Source organism: Gouania willdenowi, chromosome 1, assembly GCF_900634775.1.
Source record: "Gouania willdenowi chromosome 1, fGouWil2.1, whole genome shotgun sequence".
Taxonomy (NCBI): domain Eukaryota; kingdom Metazoa; phylum Chordata; class Actinopteri; order Blenniiformes; family Gobiesocidae; genus Gouania; species Gouania willdenowi.
In genome coordinates, this window is record NC_041044.1 from 10,044,380 (window position 1) to 10,068,679 (window position 24,300).

At 37.1% G+C, this 24,300-nt stretch overlaps 1 protein-coding gene across 1 annotated transcript in view; it reads right to left on the reverse strand.

The window, feature by feature from the left end:
* The window catches only part of LOC114463516 (nidogen-1-like), a 45,658-nt gene extending 24,102 nt beyond the window's left edge, over positions 1-21,556 (reverse strand). Inside the window, exons 1-8 of the mRNA XM_028447122.1 lie at positions 21,248-21,556; positions 10,520-10,810; positions 10,132-10,358; positions 8,846-9,573; positions 8,593-8,733; positions 7,831-8,082; positions 7,545-7,745; positions 6,345-6,578 (exon numbers count right to left, since the gene is read on the reverse strand). Coding sequence (XP_028302923.1) covers positions 6,345-6,578; positions 7,545-7,745; positions 7,831-8,082; positions 8,593-8,733; positions 8,846-9,573; positions 10,132-10,358; positions 10,520-10,810; positions 21,248-21,451 — 2,278 coding nt within the window. The 5' untranslated portion in view covers positions 21,452-21,556. The remainder of the gene's footprint in view (positions 1-6,344; positions 6,579-7,544; positions 7,746-7,830; positions 8,083-8,592; positions 8,734-8,845; positions 9,574-10,131; positions 10,359-10,519; positions 10,811-21,247) is intronic.
* Positions 21,557-24,300: the final 2,744 nt, after the last annotated feature.

Here is a 24,300-nt window from a genome sequence, read left to right on the forward strand (position 1 = left end):
CATTTCAGAGATGAGTTCCAACAGCGGCAAAACAAACACGGAAACAACTGGATGATGGATGAATAAAGACAATCTGGCGAAAAAACCTAAAAACTTGTGTAAATATCTTGTAAAATAGACAGAGAGTTTATCTTCCTAAAGAGCAGCAGGATGGGACACAGTTACACGTTCTGTTAGATTAGTAACTGAGATCTTAGCGTCTACCACGGGGGAAGGAACAACGTAAGTCACCATGAAAAATCAGCCAATCACAAGCGCCACAAATATGCGCTGTTTTTAAAAAGTGTTAAAGGATGTAAATTCTGCAAAAAATGTGTCTAATAAGTCATTAGTGAAAACCAGAGAACCACATGAGTGAGCATGAGAAATTAAAAGAAAATATATAATGAAAATAAAACGTTAATGTCTAACTTAAAGACAAGCAACGTGAAATTAACAGTAAATATGCAATGTGTTGACTTTTATATAAACTGTAAGAATATTAAATAAACACGTGCTTCATAAACCCATTTATGTTTTTATTTAGGCTGAATTAGGGATGGGCGATATAGTGAGATTCAAGATGTATCGAGTTTTCTATTTTGGCGATATAGAAAACTATAATATTTCATATATAAACTCTTCCTCACCCACCACAGGTGGTCTCTTTTTTCCTTCAAGCTCGGGTCCTCTACTAGAGGATATATATACTATATATATATATATATATATATATATAGTTTTAGGAGTCGCTGCTTTTACTTCTCAGAACAGAATGTAAAGCTCAGTTAGATGATTGAGTGCACATATTGATCAGCTGTTTGTTAATAAATGTCCCTGTGTGGCATTTTGCATCAGTAATTTAACCCAGAATTGTCTTTCTGGTCAGACTTTATTTGATAAAATTATCTAGATTTATATTGTATATCACCATTTTGAGAAAATATATTGAGATATGAGTTTTGGTCCATATTGCCCAGCCCTAGTAGGAATGTTGACAGCATTTCAATGTTAATAAAGGTCGACCTACCAGATTCTAATCACATAATTGTATTTAGTAAGTGGTTGACAAGTGGGTATTTTAGATTTCTTGTACACCTATCTTAAAATATAAGGGATACTGGAGCTTGATTGGGTGGGTGGGACGGCTCGTTGTGGGCACCTGATAATTTCCCTTATTTTCAAATCCAAAACTTGACAGGTATGCCTCTGACAGGCACTGTACTAGTTCAACTAAATCCGTCAGAACCGTGTTTGAAGCACAGGTAACTTGTAGATTGATTAAATGGATGCTGGTAGTTTATGTACATCAATTTCAAGCAGAGACTTAATACTAACATAGTGCATACATTAGGCCTAATGGCTCAATAAAGAAACGCATTTATAACTCTGCAGAAATTGACTATTTATGATTACGTTGATCTAGAAGTCTGATATGTGATGACATTAAATGTATGAGATTAATCTGTCTTGAATTCACTATGCCACTCTATGCCTACAAAATGTTTATGCGGATCTGAGGTGCCGTGCTGGTGCGTACAATGTCCCATTAGGATTATTTTATAATTCATAAAGTTTGCATGTAAGAAGTAGGATGCACATCTCACAGGCCCTGTTTTGAGTGTAAGCAACATGAATAAATGAAACCAAAAAATCACATGCAACTGATGACTATATCACACTTGAGATACATAATAAGAATTATTTCTTCCCATTAAATGGTTGAAATGGAGCATTACTTTTTTTATGTTTGGACCATGGAGTCTTTTGTTTCCATAATGCAGCAGGGAGTTTGCATCCCACTAAGAAAAGGAAATCTTCACAGGAAACACACCACAGATGTTCTACTCTTTGCCGACAACCCTCCTGACTGACTATTGTTTGCTTGTCTAATTAAGAACCCTACCATGTTCACATCAACAAGATCCATATGTGGATCAACATTTAACATAATCCTCTTTTTAAAAAGGCTGCTATATAAGTTTCTACTTCAGAGCCCCCTGAAAACCGTGCAAAGCAATCTTTGGATGTGCAATTTTCTTAACGTACAACCACATACTCAGAAAATGTATACTCTTAAAGATGTATTTTGAAAAAGGGAAACATATCAATAGTTTCTTCTAAAGCAAACAACGTATGACATTTCAAGATATCACTGTTAGTGAAAATAACATGCCCTAAATTTCTTTGTACTCAAAAGACCATTGGTGAGCACACAACACACTGAAACTTTAGAAAGATGAACTAAAGCAGTAGCCCTCTAAACACACTTATTTGGGGGGACAACTCATTTCAGGGAATATTGGGGGGGGTCCTTTTCTTCCAGCCCTATCATATAGAGAATGTGGACTACACTGGAAATTATAGAGTTCCCTGATAGGGGTCCACCATAGCCCTGGAGAGCAGGCTTTCTCCCAAAGGGGTCTGGGAGCTGCCCTTCTTACAGGATTCCAGCAGCTAAGCCTTTTCCTAATTAGCGCTGAAGGCAGCCCAGAGCTAGAAAGTACACCTGGACAGGGCAAGGGAAAAGGGAAAATAAGGGGGAAAAGAAAGAAAAGGGAAAGAAAAAATGAAGGTAAAAAAAGAATAAGGAAAGTAGGAATAGGTGAGGTCTGGAGTGGGGGTCCCCCTGGTTCCTTTGCATCCACCAGGTGCTGGCCTGGCTCGCTCAGTTTGTGTAGGCACCGGGTTAGCAGTTGAAATGTAGTGAAAAAAAAAAAAATCCTAATTAATTTCTCTTCATACCTCAATTTTTATTAGGAGCCGGGAACCTATTATTTTCCTGTGTGTCTTTCTTTTTGTCTTTCAAGGAAATCAAACTTGCTACGCATGAACAATCACCAAGTTTTGCACAAAGGTCCAGTTCCACACCAGATTGCCTGAGCAATCTGGTGTGGTGTGTTCTCTGCATTTAACCCCTCCCTGAGGAGCAGCAACGGTAGCACCAGGGAGCAGACACCTTTTTAGTATCTGTTCTAACGCCTCGTATCACTGATCTGACGTGTTTGTGACACAAAGCGATGCACCGGTTGGGCAAAACAAATTATTGTCACCTTAAATGCACTATTCCTGTAGTTAGAAGAGCAGAGGAGTAGAAGGAACTGACTTATCAGCTTAACACTCCGATGAGAGTTTGAAGCAGCTGACTGCTGCTGCTGTGATAAACACATGCACCTCACAATAACAATAGCCACTTAAATAGCCATGTTTTTACTGTAATTTACTGTTTTTTGGCTGAAAACAATAACAAAAGTGTGTGGAAAGCAAATTGCTTTGGTGATCACTGATCTGCCTCAGAGCAAGGCATGAAGTCAGCATCTATAGACCCGTTGTTCAGAAAGTCTCTTTTCAGAGAGCTAAAACTTTGGAGAACAGGCAAGTTTGGGAAAATAAACCTCAAATACTATGTTTTTGGGGTTCTTAGAACAAATGGGGATGGGTGAAAAATGCATGATATAGGACCTTTAAACTAACAGCTGCTGTCTTGCAAACAGGTGACTGGCTTAGTCAATTAGTAATGTGACATTTCTATTCGCCAGTTAGCTCAGTGACATAGAGGATATTCAATCATGAAATAGTTGTGGATGTATTATGTGATTGACTAACCCCCAACCGAAGGCAAAGTAAACTCTAACATACAGGCACCGAGCCAGTAAGTAATACCCAAAAACTATTGCCACATCTGCCTGCCATCTCTAACCAGCAGGAACTCCAGAGTGGAAGAGAGTCCAACCCTCTCGAGAAGACTTGTTCAGGAGCCAGGTTGCTATGTGCGGAGGTAAAGCTGGCTATATGGTATCTACTCAAAACTTACTGACCTTGCTCACAAGGTCACCAGAGAGGAGACATTCCATGTTGCACCAATCCCCTCCCCCCTACAGGTTGTGAGGGCGACCGTGGCTCAGGTGGTAGTGGGTCGTCTTCTGATCGAGAGGTTGGGGGTTCGATCCCAGTACCTGACTATGTGTCGAAGTGTCCTTGGGCAAGACACTGCACCCTAAGTTGCTCTCAGTGGTCGACTAACGCCTTGCATGGCAGTCCTGTCCCACTGGTGTGTGAATGTGAGAGTGATTGGGTGAATGAGCTGATATGTAAAGTACTTTGAGACTGCTTCAGTGTGGTTATAAAACGCCATATAAATCTAGTCCATTTACCATTTACCACTTGGCTCACCACCTTGGTAAAATACATTTACCATAATATATTTTTTATTTTGTTGTTGCTAAAAAAATTATCAACCTAAAACTTAATCAATTCTTCTTTGTTTAACATTACATACACTGAAAACCTTTAAAATGTGAGGGAAATTATCCATATATTCAATTGTTGCTGTTGGTGAATGAGCTTTCACCAACTAGCAGACACATTGGCCACTCTGCCCCTAGATACCCCCCTCTTGGATTTAGCAGGCCTCTGTTGTTTTTTTAAAAATTGTTTTCATTTTGGTTTTGTACCGTTCTCTTTCCGTTTTGAATTTTTAGACTTTTACTCTTTTGCACCCATTTGTTGCACTTGAGATTTGTTTTAAATGTAAAGTGCATTATAAATAAACTGTATTAATATTATTGTCAATCTGAGCCCTTTTTTGTATTGTTATAAAAAGAAATTGAAAGGAAATCAGTTGTTTTGCAAATTGCAAATGCAGTCATGGAGAACAACTGAAGCCTTTAAAGACCACGATCTGATGCAAAATCTCACATTTTAGGCCGCAAAAATCACACAAAGTGTTCGATATGCTTACTCATTACACACTGACAAGACTGGCTCGTTAAATAAACATGGGAACCTGAACATAGAGACGTACAAAAAAACAGGGAAAACTGAAAAATAGGATAACTAAAACCAACTCTGAGCAATTTTTACTGAAAAACATTTAAAGAATATGTCTTCAAGAAAACCTACACAACATTCAAAATGCTACCGGACAATGACAATCAACACAATTATTCAAACCCATAAACATAATTGAAATATTTAATGAACTAAACAAAAACAAAAAAACAAGTGGGTATTACTGGAAAAGTGATCACTTTGACCAGTACAGCCTCTCTAGTACAATATGTATTATAGTGTACTGTACTGTTTTGTTTTATCTGTTATCAATAAAAATGCATTAATGATCATGATACTTGTTTCCCACCATTGGCATCTAGTTGACCTCTATTGCTGACCTCCACCCCCTGCCAGGACGTTCACAGCCTTTCTGATTGCAGCTGAGGAAATACAGCCAGGCTCAGATTACTATTTATCTTCCTCTGATCTTCCAGAGCAAACACCTCCAAGGCATTAAACGGTCTGAGGCATTCCTCTGCGTTAACATGCTTTAGTTGGCCAACTAGTTCCTAAATGTAACATAAGAGCCATTACCTAATTATTGCACAAAAAGCATGCACAAAAGACATGACTGTTTTGAAATAGAAACATTTGTTTCTAGTACTGACTTGTTATATTGACTAATATTGAGTTGTGAATACATTTTTTTTTGCATTACTATCGCTCACTAACAGTTTTGAGCAACTGTTAAAAACTGTTAAAAACTTTTAATAATTAAAAACCTGCTCCTGTTTTTAGTATTTGTGCCTGCTCTGCTCTTGTTGGGTTCTTTTTCTTAGGGACTTTATATTTTGTTAAATATGTTGTGACTTTGTTGTAATTTGCGCTATATAAATAAAGTTGAGTTGAGTTGCTTAGAACTCGACTTTGTATGAGTTTTTGCTGCACTTTCATATGTCTGTAAACTCTTATGTTTTATAAATATTAATGTATTTTCTCTCTTGAAAATTATACCTAGTTGTCTTAATAGGACAACCTGTATGAATAAACATTAAAAATGAATAAATACATAAATATAATAATATAAATAAATTGATCAGAAATGTAGTTATACTAATTGATTTTAGCACATTCCTTTTACTAATTCCTCTTAACTTCTCCACATTGAGGTAAAAACAACACTTTTACAGTCTGAGTGGAGTGATGAAAATGAAGTTTGTAAATAGATTGAAAATCTAAATAAACAAATAAAAATCATAAATTCATTGTCTACAGTATAAACCTGATAAAGGTTGTAAGTCGAGTAGAGTACAGCCTCGGCAGATAACAACTTTCCATCAAAGGTTTAACGAATTTTGGCATACATTACTAGCAAACACATGTTCATATCCACGGCCAATCAAAATACTCTAGTCAGCCTAACGTCATTTTCGATCATGAAAGAAAACCAGAGGACCTTGAAGAAAATCAATCCAGTTTGAATTGAACATAAAAAAGTATTATAAGACAAAGTTACACCAAAGTCATACAATGGATAGTACAAACAACAACTATATGACTTATCTGCTACCAGCAGAGGTGTCACAACTCACTGTGGATGGAGCCAATCCTGTTGCTCATGGCATATCTGATCAGGTGGTTGTCAGTGTCAAACATGACAAAGATCTGATCCACACTTAGCTGCTGTGTTGATGGCACAGTCTGCATGGTGTTTTTATATGGACAGCCCTGAAAAGTGATGGTTTGACGCCATTGGTAGGTTCTGGTGTCCATGTCGCTGGCAGGTGAGGTGATGGTGTACTCCCGGACAGAAGAGGAAGTGATTACTGAGACAAGGACAAAATGAAAACACAAAAAATCAGATCGGTTGGTTAATTTAGAACATCTTTAGAATTACAGACATCCATTTTGAAATTATTTCATAAAGACCTAATTTAGAATGACAATCATTATTGATGTCATTTGTTTTAGAGCAGCCTTGCCCTTTATGTGCTAGTCCGTTGGAATTTGACAGTATACATTGTTAGTTATTGCATCTATTCAGCCCAAGGAATATAAATAGGCAAACTTGATTTCATTTGTTTATTCCAATCATATAACAATAACATTTCGCATTGTTAACCCATGTAAAATATAATCCAATCCTGTGTGCATATAAAGCCTCAGAAACATATTACCAGATTACGCGTCAGTAAATCAGCAGCAAACTGCAAATTCAAACATTCATCATAGGTACATTTAAGTCAGTGCTGGCAAAATATTGTAGCGTATCAAACCTTTAAGCGCCAAAATTGCTACAAAGACATTTTTCATAACTTCAAAACTAATGACCAATCTTGCTGCTTTTGACTGCTTAATGTCAAGCACTACTAGTTTTAATACAAATAATATTTAGGGGTAAGTGTATATGGAATTCAAAAGTAGTTTCAAATCAGCTCTCTAGGGCAGAGTGAGCAGACAGGCAGCAGTGATAAGAGCAGGGTGAACAGGATGAGATACAGAACTATTAGAGGGAAGTTCACTATTTGTCGCTCAGTGACTGTTTCTATCTCTGGCAGCCATAATTCCATAACTGGGAATAAAATTTAACCATTGTAACTGCACTAATGCCTTGTTATGTGTAGAAGTGTCCAATAACTTGTTTATAAATAACGCTGCACTTTAACTTCACAAAAATGCTATGTGATTTGGTGATGTGCAAGTGAAAAAGATAAAAGCTACGCTTGGTTAGAGTTTTAACAAATTATAATTTTTGAAACAAAGGTAACATGAGTGTGAGCTGCTGTCCTTACAGTTGGTGTCATAATGGTAAATTTCCTTATATGGGTTGATCTGGACAGATGATCCCAATGGTACAGCAGGTAAACGTCCTTCAAGCTCAGTGCTCACTACCAAGTGATCATGCTCGTCAATTCCCTTGAACTGTTGCATAATTGTCAGGCGCTCATTTCCTGGCTGAAAAATTACCTCAGCCTGCCGTGTAAAGGTTCCACCTACAAACAAATGGCAGAAAATGATAATATGTAAACAGTAAAATGAGGTGCAGTACAGGGCGTCATTCAAAAGCAATAACCTCACCAATTAGACTGAAGCCGTTCTGGTAGCCAGTCTGTTCCAGTGCAAATGCCCAACCCATTACTCCTCCTAAGGAGGAAAGCAGCTGCAGGGAAGGGCCCACAGTATCAGGGATGTTGCTGATGGCCACATAGGCTCGTCCGTCATTGGCCACCACATAAGAGTGCAGGTCATTGTTAATAAGCTCCACAGGTGAAGGCAAGTTTCCCACAAAAACTTGACCATTCACTTTTCCATTCATCCTCTGGGGTTTACCTACAAAATAGCACTTTTATGTTTACTGTACCCAGTAACAGGTTATGAGTTTAATAATAACATTTTATTATATCAAACCACTTTTTTTTAACCATGGTTTAAGGTTCATAATTGTGTTTTATTCAGTAATAATGTGCGACCGTTTCTCAGGTGGCAGAGTGGTCGTCTTCTGATCAAGAGGTTAGTGGTTCAATTCCAGTGCTATACTGTGCCTGTCTATGTGTAGAAGTGTCCTTGAGCAAGCTACTGAACCCGAAGTTGCTGCCATTAGTCGGCCTTGCATGGCAGCTCTGTCTCATTGGTGTGTAAATGTGAGTGTCAATGGATGAATGAGCTGATATTGTTAAGCACTTGGAGACTGCCTTGGTGAGGATAAAGCGTGACAGTATATAAATCCAGTCCATTTACCATTAACATAAACATATATAAAAGAAAATTCAAATTCCACAATGTTTGCTATGTAAAGTACCACAAAATATTCCATAAAGTTCACCAAGGAAGGTTCCTTACCCTCTGCCACGCAGTCTATACCATTACCATAGAAACCAGTCCTACATTGGCAGCAGTACCCATTATTGAAATCTTGGCAGTCAGCAAAAGCAGAACATTTGTGCCTGTTTAGTGCACAGGTCTCCAAGTTGTAGGCAAAAACTAAAAAGAATCCAAAAAACATACAATTCACTTTAACCTCAAGGACAAAAAAACTGCTTGGAATTTGTTCTAAATTTATAACACTTTGTTACTTTGTAGTTAAAATGATTACCATTCACATTGAGGTCTTCATCTTCATCCACAACAACAATCTGAGGGTGCTGTTGACCCAAGTGTGGTGGGACTTGTTGGGCTCGTTCAGGGTTGTTATACCATGGTTTAATAGGATCAGATTTAGGGTAGCTTGGCTCAACTGGAGAGTATCTGGGTTCACTTGCTTCTGGAGCTGTGTATTTTGCTTTGGAATCAATAGAAATATGGTCCTTGGTTTCAGTTTGGTCAGAGCTTTTTGGTTTAGAGGGTTCTGGATAACTTCGCTCTGATGGTTCATTGTGTCTTGATTGATTTTGATCCGGAGATTGTTTCGATGTCCTTGGGCTATCTGCTGTGGATGCTACAGTCTCTGGCTCATAGTATTCTGGATTTGATTGGCCTGGTTTCTCATCATCCCATTTTTCGGTTTTTACATTTACATTACTTAGGGTGATGGTCTCAGTTATGGGATAACTGGTTTCATACTCATTGGGAGACTGAGTTAGAAGCGTATCCTTGTCTTCAGGCACTGCCACAGTTGGTATTGTTGTGATGAGGTAGAAAGAGAAATCTAATTCTTGTGGATTATCATATCTTTCAGTTTGCCCAGGTATCTCGGTTGTGTGAGGTTTTGTAGCCTCCCTGTCTTCATCAGAAGTGGTGACCATTCCCGGAGCGATGGAAATGAAGAAGGGTGAGCTACCAATCTCAAACACCCAGACTCCATTCTGGCCTGCATTGGTTTTCCTGGTAACACATAATAGAAAATTAAGATGAATCATGGGGGGAATATGTATCTTCAAGTCTATAGTGCACATAAATCCTATTTACAATATAGTTTTCAATCAAAAGATTCCGATCCAAATTTAGAATGTAAAGTATCTTCCATTTTTATTATAGTCCCATATATAATATGGCTATTGTACATGAATTTATGTAGTTTATATATCTACTAAATGCATTTTAAGATTAATTCATACAATATTGTTTAATTCTACTGTAAGATGTATGAATCTCTGTGTACAAAGGCTGATTATATCAAACAAGACCGACAGGCAGAGAGCTCAAAACATTGATACATTTAGGTGTATTGATACAGATGCTATTGGAGCCACAGATTGTTAGCTAACCATTTCCAGCAAGTAAGGAACAGTGCTTAGTTTGCAGAAATGGTCCTACAAGCTCATCGCGTCAAATTGTTGATTAATTCATTTGCCAATTGCTTTGCCCCAAATTTAAGACTTTAACAAGCATTTTTTTTACATTCCCATAAAATACACAAGGACCTTAACTGTGAGGTCATACTTGGTAAGATCCCTGATGGAGGATTCTTCATCTGTGGTGGCAAGATAGTGTGTCCCCTGTTTTTCCCAGAACCAACCGGAAACAAGTCCTTCATTAAAGCCAGCTTCTAGTAGTTTGTTTTCCTGCTGTACAGATGTGGAGATAAACTGCAGACCCTCTCTGGGGTATAAGAGAATCGCACTGGAGGATGACTCCATGAAGGCTAGAACCAGTTGAAAGGTGTTTCTCTGCAAGTGAAAATAAATCAGCATCATTTAGTCATCTGTCACAGATGAAGCTGTAATGGTGGTAACACTTAGTAATGCGTGAGTAACGTTGATTGTGCATGTGCATAACAGCAATGCCTGTAACCAGATTTTAAATATTGAGTATATGAAATGCAGCTCACCTTCACGTCAGGTCCAGACATCCCTTGTGCAATCATGTTCTCCCATGTGACAACAAGGGTGTTAGTAGGGTCCACTCCATTGTCTCTGGGAAATGCTCTCTGGATATGCCCTGCGGCTCGGCTCAGTACATATTGGCTGCTGTCCTGTCTGAAGTAGACTTTTCCTTTTCCATCACTGTTGTCAAGGTCTCCCATTAATACTGCAATGTATTTGAAACTACTGGGCTTCCGCTCTAAGTACTCCTCCTCTGCTGGGGGTTGAACCACAGCCACATGCCCATTCGTGTTAATCTGGAAGAGGGTTCAATGGATTGTTGTGTTAATTGCATTTCATAACAATAATTTGTGAAAGCAGCAAAAGTTTGTCAAACAAAAATTCACATAAGGAGGTTTTCTCCTGTATAGCATTATGGACAACTCAGTCTCACAGCAAAATATGTAATAGCAACAATTGTCCACAAGCAATATTGCAAGGATTTTACGTTTGAGGCTCTTAAAACATAAGATGCATACAGTTTCTTCTGCCCAGTTTTTTCAACGGGCTAACATCGTGACTGCTGACTCTGAACCTTGCCTGCAATGCAAAAAACGGCGGACATCTCATGTAGTACATTTTAGTCGCAAATTGCCTTATTTCAAGACAGATTGTGGCTTTAGAATTGTTTTGATAACATTTTTAGCGAAAAAAAACCTACCCTTAACTTTCATTCTATGGAAAAAAAACGACAAACCAAAAGCAGATTAAAATCCATTCATGGCCTCGTCGATGTAATTCTTTTCATGCTTTATTTTTTCATTATTATCAATATTTTTTATTGATATTCCTTCCTATTTGAATGTGTTTCTACACCCTGTTTCTACTACTGTGTTGGTCAAAGCGCAGAAATACTACACGTCATTTGGCCAGTGTTTTCTATTTGGCATACGTCAGGTCACGTGACCACCTGTCAGGCCAGTTTGAGAAAGGGAAAACATGGTGCTATATACTAAGAGAGCTTGTGGCTTTAGCTTCGTTTTGATGTCATTTCTAGTGAGAAATGTACCCTTAAATTTCATAATATCCATTCTGTTTATGTAAAGGATCTGTAGTTTCTTTGTTTCGATGTAGATTTATCATGCTTTATCCCGTTGCTATGGTGTTGCTAGGATGCTTAGAATGTACTGGAAGTGATGTTTAATTATGTGTTTACTATTTAAAACCGAGAATTCCGTCATTATTAATATTATTTATAGTCATTCACATTTGAATATATTTCCACACCTCAAGGTTTGAAATCTCGTAATGATGGAGCAATGTAAAAAACGTTTTTTCTTTTTTTTTTTAAACTTTCATTTAAAAACTGACTATTTTTAGAGTAATAAAGTAAAAAGATTATTAGACAGGCACTAAACAAGTGTTTTTTTTTCTTTTTAAAATAAATTATATTATGAAAGATATTTCACTTATTTATATGAAAAATTCAAGGATTTTTATTTGTCATCATGTGCATGAACATGATAAAACAACATCCCCAAGTTCCTCGTTAAGCCCTGAAAAAATAAACATCTCCAACTCTCATTGGGCGTTAGGCTGGGGTACACCCTGTACAGGGTGCCAGTCTAGAAAAACACCACTAAAATATAAAAATAATATATACAAAAATAGTACAAATATACAATAATATACATAAATGATATAACCCCTACAGCAGCAGCATTAACAAGTTATTATTCGGGCAAGATATTTGTGTTTGCAGATTGCTCTAAAGGCTAAAGAAAAAAAAAATCAAATATTAAATATTATCTACCTATGTGATGATTTCTCACATTAAATGTTTAATATTGATTTCAGAAACTGTTCATTTTGTGATATTATCGATTAGTCTTTTTCTTTTCTTTTTTGTACATGTAATCACAAAAAGGCTTTATATTTCATTACAAGGTTAAGTTTTGGGTCAGGGTTCTGTTTAGAGGTTAATTGAATGAAAGTAAAGATTATGTGTATAAATAATAATATTAATCTTGACAAAGCTTTTAATCCATAAGTGTAGATATATAAAGACAAAGCCATGTTTTTTACATTTACTAAATCAGTTAAAAATATTTAAAAACAAAACAAATTCCAGGTTTACGTGTGTTCAAATAGAATATATTATACCAATGTTTTGAAGAAATCATATTTATTTATCCAATTAAGAATGGTTCAGTGAATGCCCCGATGAAGCATTCAAGGTTTACTTCCTCCAATAAGGTTAAGAACCACTGTCATAATCAGACATGAAGTTTGCTGTCAAGCAGTGAGTGGAACTGGCCATGGAGCAGAGGAAAGTTATTTTCTATTAATGTATCAAAGTTTTTCACATGTACAGCTCAGACCTTGACTCTATCAGCAGCTTCAGACATAGACTGTACAGTATATCTAACAATCCCCATTTTACCGCAACATGTGGAGTCCCTCGTGCAAAGAGACTAAACAGCTCCTCTGAGCAGAAAAACTTTGATAAGATCAATTATCTTTATATCTCATATTCAATTCCTGATTCTTGTAAATAAAGAAGAACAGAAAACCTTTTCTGTAAAAACCTTGCAGAAATATTTAAGATTTTACACAAACCAGCCAGTTTTGATTTAAGCAAGGGAAACAATGAAAAAGCTATAAGAAGAGTGCAGCAACAAGCTAAAAAACAAATGTGTGAGCTTGAATAAGCTTGAGATGACTAATCGCTTTAACAGCATGATAAAGTGCGATAAAAAAAGAATGTGTTTTGAACTGCTTCTGCAACCTAGACTCTGAATCTCATCCAGGCTCCTGCCCCAAAAATAAGCTAAGCTACAGAACTCATTCACACATGAAGCAATGCAACTAGAGCAGTAGCCTCACATGTTCATATTGTGCAAATGAATGTTAATGAATGTGGCTCTGAGAAAACATTTTAAGAAAACAGATTTTGTTTTCTGATAAGAAAAAAAAAATTGACTTGTATACATTTTGATAAAAAAGTTGAGACATGAGTTTTGATTCATATCTTCCAGCCAGGGTTTGGGTCAATTATATTTTTCAGTTACAATTATGTTTTCAATTACCCATGTTCAATCACAAATCAATTACGATTACAGGTATCAGCATTTTTGCCAATTACATTTAAATTACAATAATTTTTTATCCTCAGAAAGTTAATTACAATTACGTTCTCAATTACTATAGTTCAAATACAATTAATCACAATTACTGAGCCTGAAATAAACAACGTAATAAAAGTTACCCTTCCTCTTGTGTTAGCTTTCTGTTAGCATCTCTTAGGATAACAGGTCCTAAATCAGCTGTAAAATACACTAAAAACAAATATCTATCATCTAATTTCTTTCTTATCTCTTGGTTACCTTGTTAGACTTCCTAATCAATGAAAATATAGATTTTATTATTTTTGGTGTGGGCATCTGAGTCTTCTTGTGTCAGTATACCGTTCGATTTCCTTTTTTTTTTTAATGGTAAATCTTCATTTTAATTTCAGGCAAGGATTTAAAATCAAACGAAAAGTGTTGGAGGACAGACGAACAGATGTTGAACATTCAAAGACATGTATATTTGTAGCTTAAACTACTGTAATAGTGTATGGAACTCAACAGCATATTTGCAATGCCTCACTGTGGTAATGATCTGGCTCTCCATATAATAATGGCTCTACTGTTTAGGGACCCACGGCATTCTGATTACAAGCAGACCTTTTAGGAAAGTTGCCAGAAAGTTGACATCACACATGTTCGACCCCTGAGATCACCATTATCAGTGTGAGAACAGCAGTGGGAAGAAAAAACGTGCAGCTCTGCCATCTGGTTTGGGAGGAGAGATGTATCATTTCTACACACTCCAGATGTACCAACGCTATGAGGAATTTCACTTCCTGTCAGCCAAATAGCTTCACAACAGCAAAATCTGGATCCAGGCCAGGAATTTCTGTTTTATAGAATCTCCAAATAGTTTTTACTCTGATGTAATTTCATATAACAGAAGTGTTGAAGAAAGTCACTAAAAATTACAGAGGAACCTAAGAGCAGCAGCAGGATATTTACAATACTGCAAGCCTGGAGGTGATAGTGGGGGGTTGGAAACGCTTTAAAAATAAGTTCTGATGAACTACGGCCGGGCCCCCGGACCGGCTCCATGTCGAATAGCACGTACCATGTCCCTGAGACTTCAGTGAAATTAAAACAAGTAAAACAAATCAAATTGTGCTACGTAAAATCATAATCTACGTTGAATTGCCTTTGAAATGATATATCACACGACTATGTTCCAATACATTTAGAAATTACTGGAAAAGGGGTGGGACCCCGTCCCCCCGTCCCTTTCAAAAAGGTCTCCGAGAAATTCTTAACATCGCTCATAGAATGTCCATGTGAAATTACAGCCCGATTCAATGAGCATTAACGGAGGAGTAGTCATTTGAAAAATGGGGCCCCCTGGCGCCCCCTTGGCACTTGCGAAGTAATGGGCCTCATTCATATATTGGTATGTGTCAATAATTCGGTACCATCGAGCTCTGAGTACACATCCATAGATTATACCTACCAACGTTCAGCCCGATCCGTTCACGAAAAACAGAGTAGTAGCAATTTTAACTAGTGTACACAACCAACAATAAGAACAAGAACAAAGTGAGTGGCGCTGTGAGTCCGGTAGCCCGGCCTAACAATGTGTAACTGTGATTACAGCAAACTTACAAAGGAGCATCAAGAAAAAAGAAAAGAAAAGAAAAAGCATGAGGGATAACGAAAATTAGCTGTCAATCTGACCAATGTACCAGGATCCCTGCAATTACATCAATGAAGTCTTAGATTATATCTCATTCTTTATTACATTCTGTAAAGAAATACAAAAAATAAGAGCAAAACGTGGGTGACAAAAAAACCTAAATCTATCATTAACAGAAAGAAAATAATAATGTTTTTCAGGTAATGATAGCAGTAATCAAAGCACTCTCTAAAGAAGTTAAGACAAAAATCAGGTAACATTAAATTGGACTTTAAAATAACAGATGAGACCTCAGTGCAGTCTGGAAAGGTTCATTTATTGTGCAACACGCTTGTTCCTTTTCAATGGGGTTGCAAGTGTCTGATGGTGTCTATCTGCAGCACTTAATAAAATAGAACTTTGTCATTGTACCAAGTACAACAAAATTGCAAAAAGCCCTTGAAGGCAAGTAGGTAGGGGCTTCACCCTTGACAAGGCACCAGTCCATCACAATAGGGATACATCACAATAGAGACAATAGTGTCAGCACCACCAGAAACAATGGCCAATTATTTATTCCAAATTAAATTATTCGGAATTAAAGTGTTCTGCTTCGTGATTACATGGAAATGGTAATTCCCAAACGAGGTTTACATGGAAAACAGGTTTGTTCGGCTTTCGTTAATTCCGCTTTAGGTCTGGGGGTTGTGAAGGCTCTGATTGGACAGGGGGAGAACATGACGTATCACATCTAACAGGAGAAACACACAACAAACCTTTTATTGTCGGCTATAACACAGACAACCACACATGAGAACTGTTTTCACTTTATTTTGATTGTAGTTTTGAAGCAGCAGCTCAACAATAACACATGGCTTCAGTTTGGACCGTGGAGCAGAAGAGAAGTAGGAACTAATCACTGGTAAAAACCTCAGTAAATCTCTGGAAAACAATCACCAGGAATAAATAGTTGCTCCCTGATAAAGATAGTAGCTCTAACGACTGGTAAAATGATAAACTGGTGATATTGCAGCCTGTGAATGCAGTACGGGGACGCATTTACTTAGCCTCCGGGTCCTAGTGCCACCCGTCCGGTGAAGCCTGTTCCGTTTACCGAGGTGTGTATTTAATAAGTCCGTGTGAAAGTCTGCATGTTTATGCCTCCGTCCATCCACTCTTTTCATTGTATCCATGTCTTTTAAGGCTCTTATTAAATAGTCTAGGCTGGAGTCCGGGCCGCCGCCATCCTGGATTATGTCGTCACCAGAGCGTCATTGCCGCAAGTCGTGCATGCACAAAATGATACAAATTAACTAAAAGTGGCTTTAACCAAGTTGAGTGTTTACAAGAAAGAGGAATTATCTAATTCGGAATTAAAAACAGAATAAACCAGCCACCTAATTCGGAAATAACTTTTATTCCGCTTTAAAGAGGAATTAAAGCTCCCATGTAAATGTGGCCACTGTCATCACAGGCAACCCCAGTAAGTCTAGATAATAATAATAATAATAATAATAATAATAATAATAATAATAGTAAATAATAATGTATCCTTTATTAATCACTGGAGTTAAATTCTTTCTCTGCATTTAACCCATTTTCCCCAAAGGGTAGCAGTGGGAAGCCACGGTGTGGCGCCCAGGGAGCAGTTGAGGGTTACAAGCCCGACGTCCTTAACCACTAGGCCACCACTCCACACCATTCCCCAATCCTAAATTGTTAAAGACAAAAATTTCCATCAAACTAGATGGAAACAAAATCTCGGTTAGTGTCAACAGTGAGAGAACAGACCACCAGCAGCCCTCTGCCAACACCCACATTGGCCAACCAGGAAATTGCCACTAGCTAAGGTTTTAGAACTTAACTATTAGTTCTTACTTAGTCCTCATGTTAAACTTTTATTTTCTTCAACCGCAGCTAAAAGGAGGAGGAAAAGGAGCAACAATGAACCCTTCTTCCAGTCACAGAGGGGGACAGGGCCACATGAGCATTATTCAAAGAAGCCAATGAGCATTGCAAGTCCTTTCTCGAAATTTTCAAGAGACTTCAGCAGAATCAAATTTCAGAAGGCGGGAGGTGCGCCACCAGCGGGCATTTCATGAACAAATGTTTTTGCTTTTTGGAACACTTGTGCAGTCATTAGCTTTTCATTAGATGAACAGACCAATAAAGGAAAAACTGAATTATAAGTTTACTAAGATATATTCAGTTATTATTGTAAAATAAATGTGTGCTTTTGTAATCTATTTGCATCATGAATGTGATAAAACTGAATGCAATAATTACCAGAGTATTTTGCACAAAACAAATGCAGAAAGATTTATGAGGGCACTTATAATCAGTTTTACATTCTTCTCCTCTTTCAGTTTTTTTTTCCAACCTATATTTTTGTCAAGACATTGCAGCTTATGTAAATTCTAGGAGCGTAACGATTCAATTTAGCAACAATTCGATTCAAATCACGATTCACTGTTTTCGATTCGATTTAGCAACAATTCAATTCAAATCGCGATTCACTGTTTTCGATTCGATTCAAGAACAATATTGGTTAATTCAGAATGATTCGATCTGAAACGATTCAGTGACTTGAAATCGATTCAGTAACTTTTTAGTCAAAATAACAATTAAACCAGTGTGATTGTCAGAGACAAAATGAATAAGTCCATGATTGACAAATGAACAAACTCACTAAAAACTGATTGTGACAGTCAACCACTCTCGGTAGTAAAGGATGTGGGGCTGGAAGTGGTGCTACAGATAGCATCATCTGACCCAACTTATGAACTGCTATGTAGAAAGACAATTTTAAACTTAATTCATCAGCTTCATCAGTTGGTCTGTTTATTTCATGCCAGAGATATTCTAACTATTTTGCACTGTTCCGTTTCCACTTCTCTGGAATGTTCTGTACTAAATGCTGTTTGTTATTTTAATACACATACATATACACATTTGTTTTAGAAAGTTTACAAAAAATTCAGAAAAGCATGAGTATAGCTTACATGAAGGAGCATAGGGCAGGATCTACAAATCAGACTCCATAGTGACACAACTGTCATTAGTGTAATTGCAGTCATCAGCCAAGCCACCACAGGGGTGTGCATCAACTGTCTAGTACCACAGCACAGCTGATACTGTGACTAGAGGATGGATACCCGACCGAAGCCTGACGGGACCTGACGGCACCGGACGGGTCGGACAGTTATTTAGAACTGGTGGTCGGGTTCGGTCACATAGTGTCCTTTGCGCACACAGTTCTTCCATTCCTGCTGCAGCAGCTGAAGTGAGAGCAGCTGCAGCTGGAGCAGTGACAGCAGGATTAGCGGTGCAGGCCAGGAAGAAAGAGCAGAAGAGGACAATTATGAAGGCATCGACCGTTGAATCAATACTTTTAACAAGAACATGGATTATCCTAATCTTTGATACAAGGATTATGTAAATAGATCTGCTGGGTCTCTCGCTCGCACTGCGCCCCTGTTTGTGTTTGATGTTCGCTTGTTACCCCATGCGCTGATCTGCTGTTGACATTAACAGTTTTAGGCCGGTGTCACAGTCTGAGTTTACCTCCGTACTGAGATTAGAACCCTAGTCCTAATTTAACCCTAACATAATTCAATAAACAGATAAAACAAGTGTCCGTTCACTTTGAAAACGAAAATAAACAAAAATAAATTATTTTTTTGTTAGCAAAAATTCATTTTTCGGTAGTGCGCATGCGCATATACAATCTCAGTACGATCAGCACTCAAACCATGACACCGGGCTACCGGATTCAAAATACCACTCACTTTGTTCTTCTTCTTCTCGTGTACACTAGTTAAAATCACTACTCCTCTATTATTCGTGAACGGATCAGGCTGAGATTTGGTAGGTACAGTATATCTATGGATGTGTATGCATCGAAGTTCGAACCCGATTTTTGATTTTTATATATATATATACACAGTATATATATATATATATATATAAAAGAAAAAAGTGAAAGTCAATTTCTATTTTATTTGCGAGTCAAATATTGCGACAGTTGGTGGTACCGAATCATTGGCATATACCAATATATAAATGGGGCCCATAACCCCATACTTGTCGTGGGGGCGCCAGGAGGCCCCATTTTTCAAATGACTACTCCTCCGTTAGTTCTCGTTAGATCGGAATGCAGTTTGGTATGAAAACTCTATGAATGAATGTGATGAGATGCTCAGAGCCCTTTTTTGGAATGGGTCCTGGGACCCCCCACCCATTTCTGGTAATTTTCAAATTCATGGGAGCATAGTTGTGTGATATATAATTTCAAAGGTAATTCAACGTAGATTACAATTGTGGCTCACACAATTTGATTAGGGGCCCACCTCCATCTTTTTTGGTGATTTCCATTCAAGTCGTTTTCTCATTTATTTGTGAGTCAAATATTACGACAGTTGGTGGTACCGAATCATTGACACATACCAATATATGAATGGGGCCCATTACTCCGTATGTGCCACAGGGGCACCAGGGGGCCATTTTAAAATGACTACTCCTCCGTTAATGCTCGTTGATGTCAAGAGCCTCTCGGGGACCTTTTTGAAAGGGAGGAGGGGACAGGGGGCCCACCCTCTTTTCCAGTAATTTCTAAATGTATTGAAACATAGTCGTGTGATATATCGTTTCAAAGGCAAATCAATGTAGATTACAATTTTACGTCGCACAATTTGATTTGTTTTACTCGGTGGAACCGAGTCATTTGACTGAATTCTCGGGAACGTGGTACGTGCTATTAGGCACGGAGACGTGGTTCGTCCAAACTTGTTTGTTAATAAAAGCGGGTAAAATTTGAAACTGAGGTGTTAAATTAAACAAACATCAAGTAAAGAAGCTGCAATCTTAATAAACTATCACATGACCAAAAGAATGCCATCTATGTGTGCTTGAGTGTGAGTGGGAAACAGCTTATCTGCATTGTCTCAGACTCACATTCCAACCTCTTATAAGAATAAATATTCACCAAGAATATGAAAACTAACTATATATGCTGCTCTCCACACACTTCTGTATCCATCATGGCTATGGTGTACCAACAAAAGTGATCCTTTTAAATAGGACTCTTACTTTGAAATGAGTCACTAAACTAAGTAGAGGTGTTTAGGGTCCCAATAGATTAGTCCGCGTCTACAAACACAGTGGGGGGATAAAAGCAGAGTACTCAAAGACAATGTTTGCATATAAACTGTTAAGTACCTCAGCCAGGCCCCTAATTAAGTACTTCTAATCTCACTTTAAGTTTAATCAATACAGAGTGTAAAAACTATAGTTTCATATGTTTGTGTGAGCATCTAGTGGGAGAACCTCAAAGATTGGAAAACATAAAAAAAAAATTGCTGCCAATTTGCATCCAGAAACTTTTTTTTTCTAAATTACAATAATCCAGCAGTAAAATTCATACTTTTATGAAAAGTTTGAATCACCCCAAAAAACAAGATAGATATCTTTTCTGCCTTTAACTCCATCTGCCTTTCAGTGTGATGCTTGCAGGGCAGGGAAAAAGTCAGCGGCGTTGTCAAATCTTACTGCCTCAGAAATTAGTTTTACCACAGCTGACTTTGATTTAAGGATTAATGCCAAAAAATGCTTTGATGCACTTAAAGCTCAATCAAAACCAAGACAAATAAAAACCTTCCACAATAATTCAGAAATAATAAGAGAAAATAATACATGGCAAATATTTGTCTCTATGAAATATAAGTTAGCAAAAATATTGCATAATGATTGGATTCAGTTTTAAAGAGCATCATTCTATGTTTTTGTTTAACAAAGTCTCCAATTTTGTTAAATGTATTATTTACATACATCTGTATGCATTCAATCAACTGTCTCAATTGTTTTAAGAGTTAAGTGTCATGATGACAACTTCAAGCGAAGTAGAAACCGTTCATGTTATGTTATGTTATGTTATGTTATGTTATGTTATGTTATGTTATGTTATGTTATGTTATGTTATGTTATGTTATGTTATGTTATGTTATGTTATGTTAACTCACATAAACTCTGTTGAAAGTTTCGCTGAAGAGGAACAGCGAGCTGTTCAGCTCCAATTCGGCCGTGGAGTCCGTTCCCGGCTGTAGCTGCACGTCTCCGGCTTCTTCTCCAAACTCAAACAGCTCGTTCAGTTCCAGAGCCTGGTTCACAGCACTCAGGCTCAGCATGCAGCACCACAGCCAGCAGCTCCAGGACCCGGGACACATCGTGAAGCCTCACGCTCAGATCCGCAAACACACACGGTGTGACCGGGACGGCAAAGTTCTAGGGAGGTAGAGTGAGCCGGTGGAGAACCACGTGAAGATGATGAGGGAGAGTGAAGGGGGTTGGGAGGGAATGAATGAAAAACCAGTCCACTCATTCTGTGATTGGCCTTTTCAAAATAAAGCCTGGATTTTTTTAAATGTATTTGTATAGCGCATTTCAAACACAAAATAAATCATTGCGCTTTACTTGATTAAAAAGTGCAACTGTTTAAAAGTCAATAAAAATATGAAATTCACAATAAAATGATTAGAAATCTCTCTTTCAGTCAAACAGTGGAGAAATGTTCACATGCTAAATTCAGTTCTGCTAGCAGTTTCACCATAGTGCAGTAAACTTCACTATCTGACCTGTGTCCATAGATCTGACAGACCAAACTGGGTTCATACCTGACTAACATCTCACCGATGTATTCTGGACCAGTGGTTCCCAATCTTTTTTTGTCTCGTGTACCCCTTTTGTATTTTTGTCAAATTATGTGTACCCCTTCATATTATGAGTACCCTCTAGACTCATGCTTTTTAATTTTTGAAACAGCGGGCTCACCTAAACCGCTAAATGTGTCTTGAACATTAATCCATAAATTCAAAACAATGAGTGGAATTTAAAGTGAAATTTGTTTAAAAAATGTAAACAAAAAATCCAAATGCAACTTTTATGTAATTACACCACTAGAAAGTTAATGTGGTCCCCTGTGTCAAATAATTGTCTTTTACTGTCAAAAGTTTAGGAATCACAAGTGAGTCGTAATTTCTTAATAAAAAGCACTACCGTTTACATGAAATTGTATTTTATTTATTGTTTTTGTAATGAAGTCTTTAATTATGTAAGTAGTACCAACCATTTGCATTTAGATAAAAAAGAGAGGTTATTTACTGTCTTTTCAATTATGGTACAACACTCAAGACACCAACCTGTTAAACTCAAGCCCCTTAACAAAAATCCAATAACTAGGCATGACAAAAAATAAATAAATAAATTTAAAAAAAAAAAAATCACATGGAAGTAGGAGCCTTAGTGATGTGAAATATGATAATGAGTGACAATAAGTTATGTTATATATAAAGTTAAAAAAAAATGAACTGCAGCAAGTTTTGTGATAATGATGATAAATAGGCCAAAAATACACGTTTCTTTTATTCTTTTTTTTAAGTTCAGGTGGAAGCAGTTTTGGCAAGTATGAACTGTGTGATTCAAATGGATTACAATCATTTTTAGCATTGTATTTGGACACTAGATTGTACAATTTGGTGTAAAATAAACACATATGACCTAAATTATTATACTTTATTCATCCCACATGGGTAAATTTGTTCCCTGCATTTAACCCATCTCCGAGAAGGAGTGAGCAAAAATGTACTTCCTTGTATATCTCTGAGCAATCCTAGTTTAACTTTAAAGTTAATCTGAATGTTTTTGGAAAAAACAATTGATACAAATTTTTATCAATTGTTTTTCCAAAAACATTCAGATTTTCCCAAATTGCACAATTAATTCAATTTTCAATTCAACTCCAACTTTATTTATATAGCATTAATTACAACAATAGTCATCTTGTATCTCAAATTCATCACAAATCAATTCCATGCTTTTAATAAGTATATTTCCTGGAAAGGAGTGCTCATCAGTTGGAGAAATATGGTCATATATGAAATGCATTTATATTTTAGTCAGTTTTGAAGTCTGTTTGTCAAGTTATGATCATGGCTACTAGCGTTGCAAATTGTTCCTTTGGATCAGAAAACAACAAATGGCATTTGGATGACTATACCAGGTTTGAAGCATCGTTCACAAACCTTACAAGATAAGGTACCTTACACCACACATGGGAGGCGATACACCATAGCACAAAAGGATGCCAATGTCCTGAAATCAAATTTAACTGGTTTCTGATGCCGCATTTAAGTACTGTTATGATAATGGATATATATTAATGTATTGTGAAAGAAGCACATCCCAAAAAGAGAAAATGTAGAGCCAGGGAAATTTGTTCATAATAAATACTGTATGTTTTATAAAATAAATGTTTTTCTGATACAATGGTTATATTTCTTACATTGCGAATGAAAAACTAGTGGACAACAAATTATGAGACACAGAGGTAAAATACAATGGCTTCACGTAAGGAATTTTCAATATTTGCGAGTGGTGAAATAACTCAAAGTTGGAGTCCAAAATAAAAATGAAGTCGCATAAAGAAAAAAATGTTTTAAATCCAAAGAAAGAGTAATCTTTATACTACTACGATTTTTTTCTTACATTCCCACATACAGGCAGATGTAGATTTGTCACTAAAGTATTATTTGAATTTCAAGAGACTGTCATTCAAGAACCAATGCATATATTTGACAAATCAGTCTATGTACACAGCTCAAAGCTGATAAAATTAGAGGGAGCTGAGGCATATGATAAGTTGTTTACTGAAAGCTCAAACATGTTGGAGCCAAAAAACCCGACAAACTTTTTTCCAAATTTGAGGGGATGGCATGTTCACCAGATAGGAGTTCAGCAGATATGTTTGTATATTCTGAGAGTGTGGGTGGAGCTGTATTACTATACCAAACTTCAGTTTCCTATGTGATGTAGTTACTAAGAAATAGGAACCTGAAAATGGAAGAAAAATAAGGCGGACGCACGAAAATCGACGCGTACCCTCCCTCATTTAATTGGCCATATTTGAAAAAGTCTTCATTCGATCACACTAAAAGTTTACAGTGGTTCCAGTTGAATAAGTAAGGAATAAATAGTAAACATTTTAGATTTTTTTGAGACAGCAGTGCGTAGGATGTCC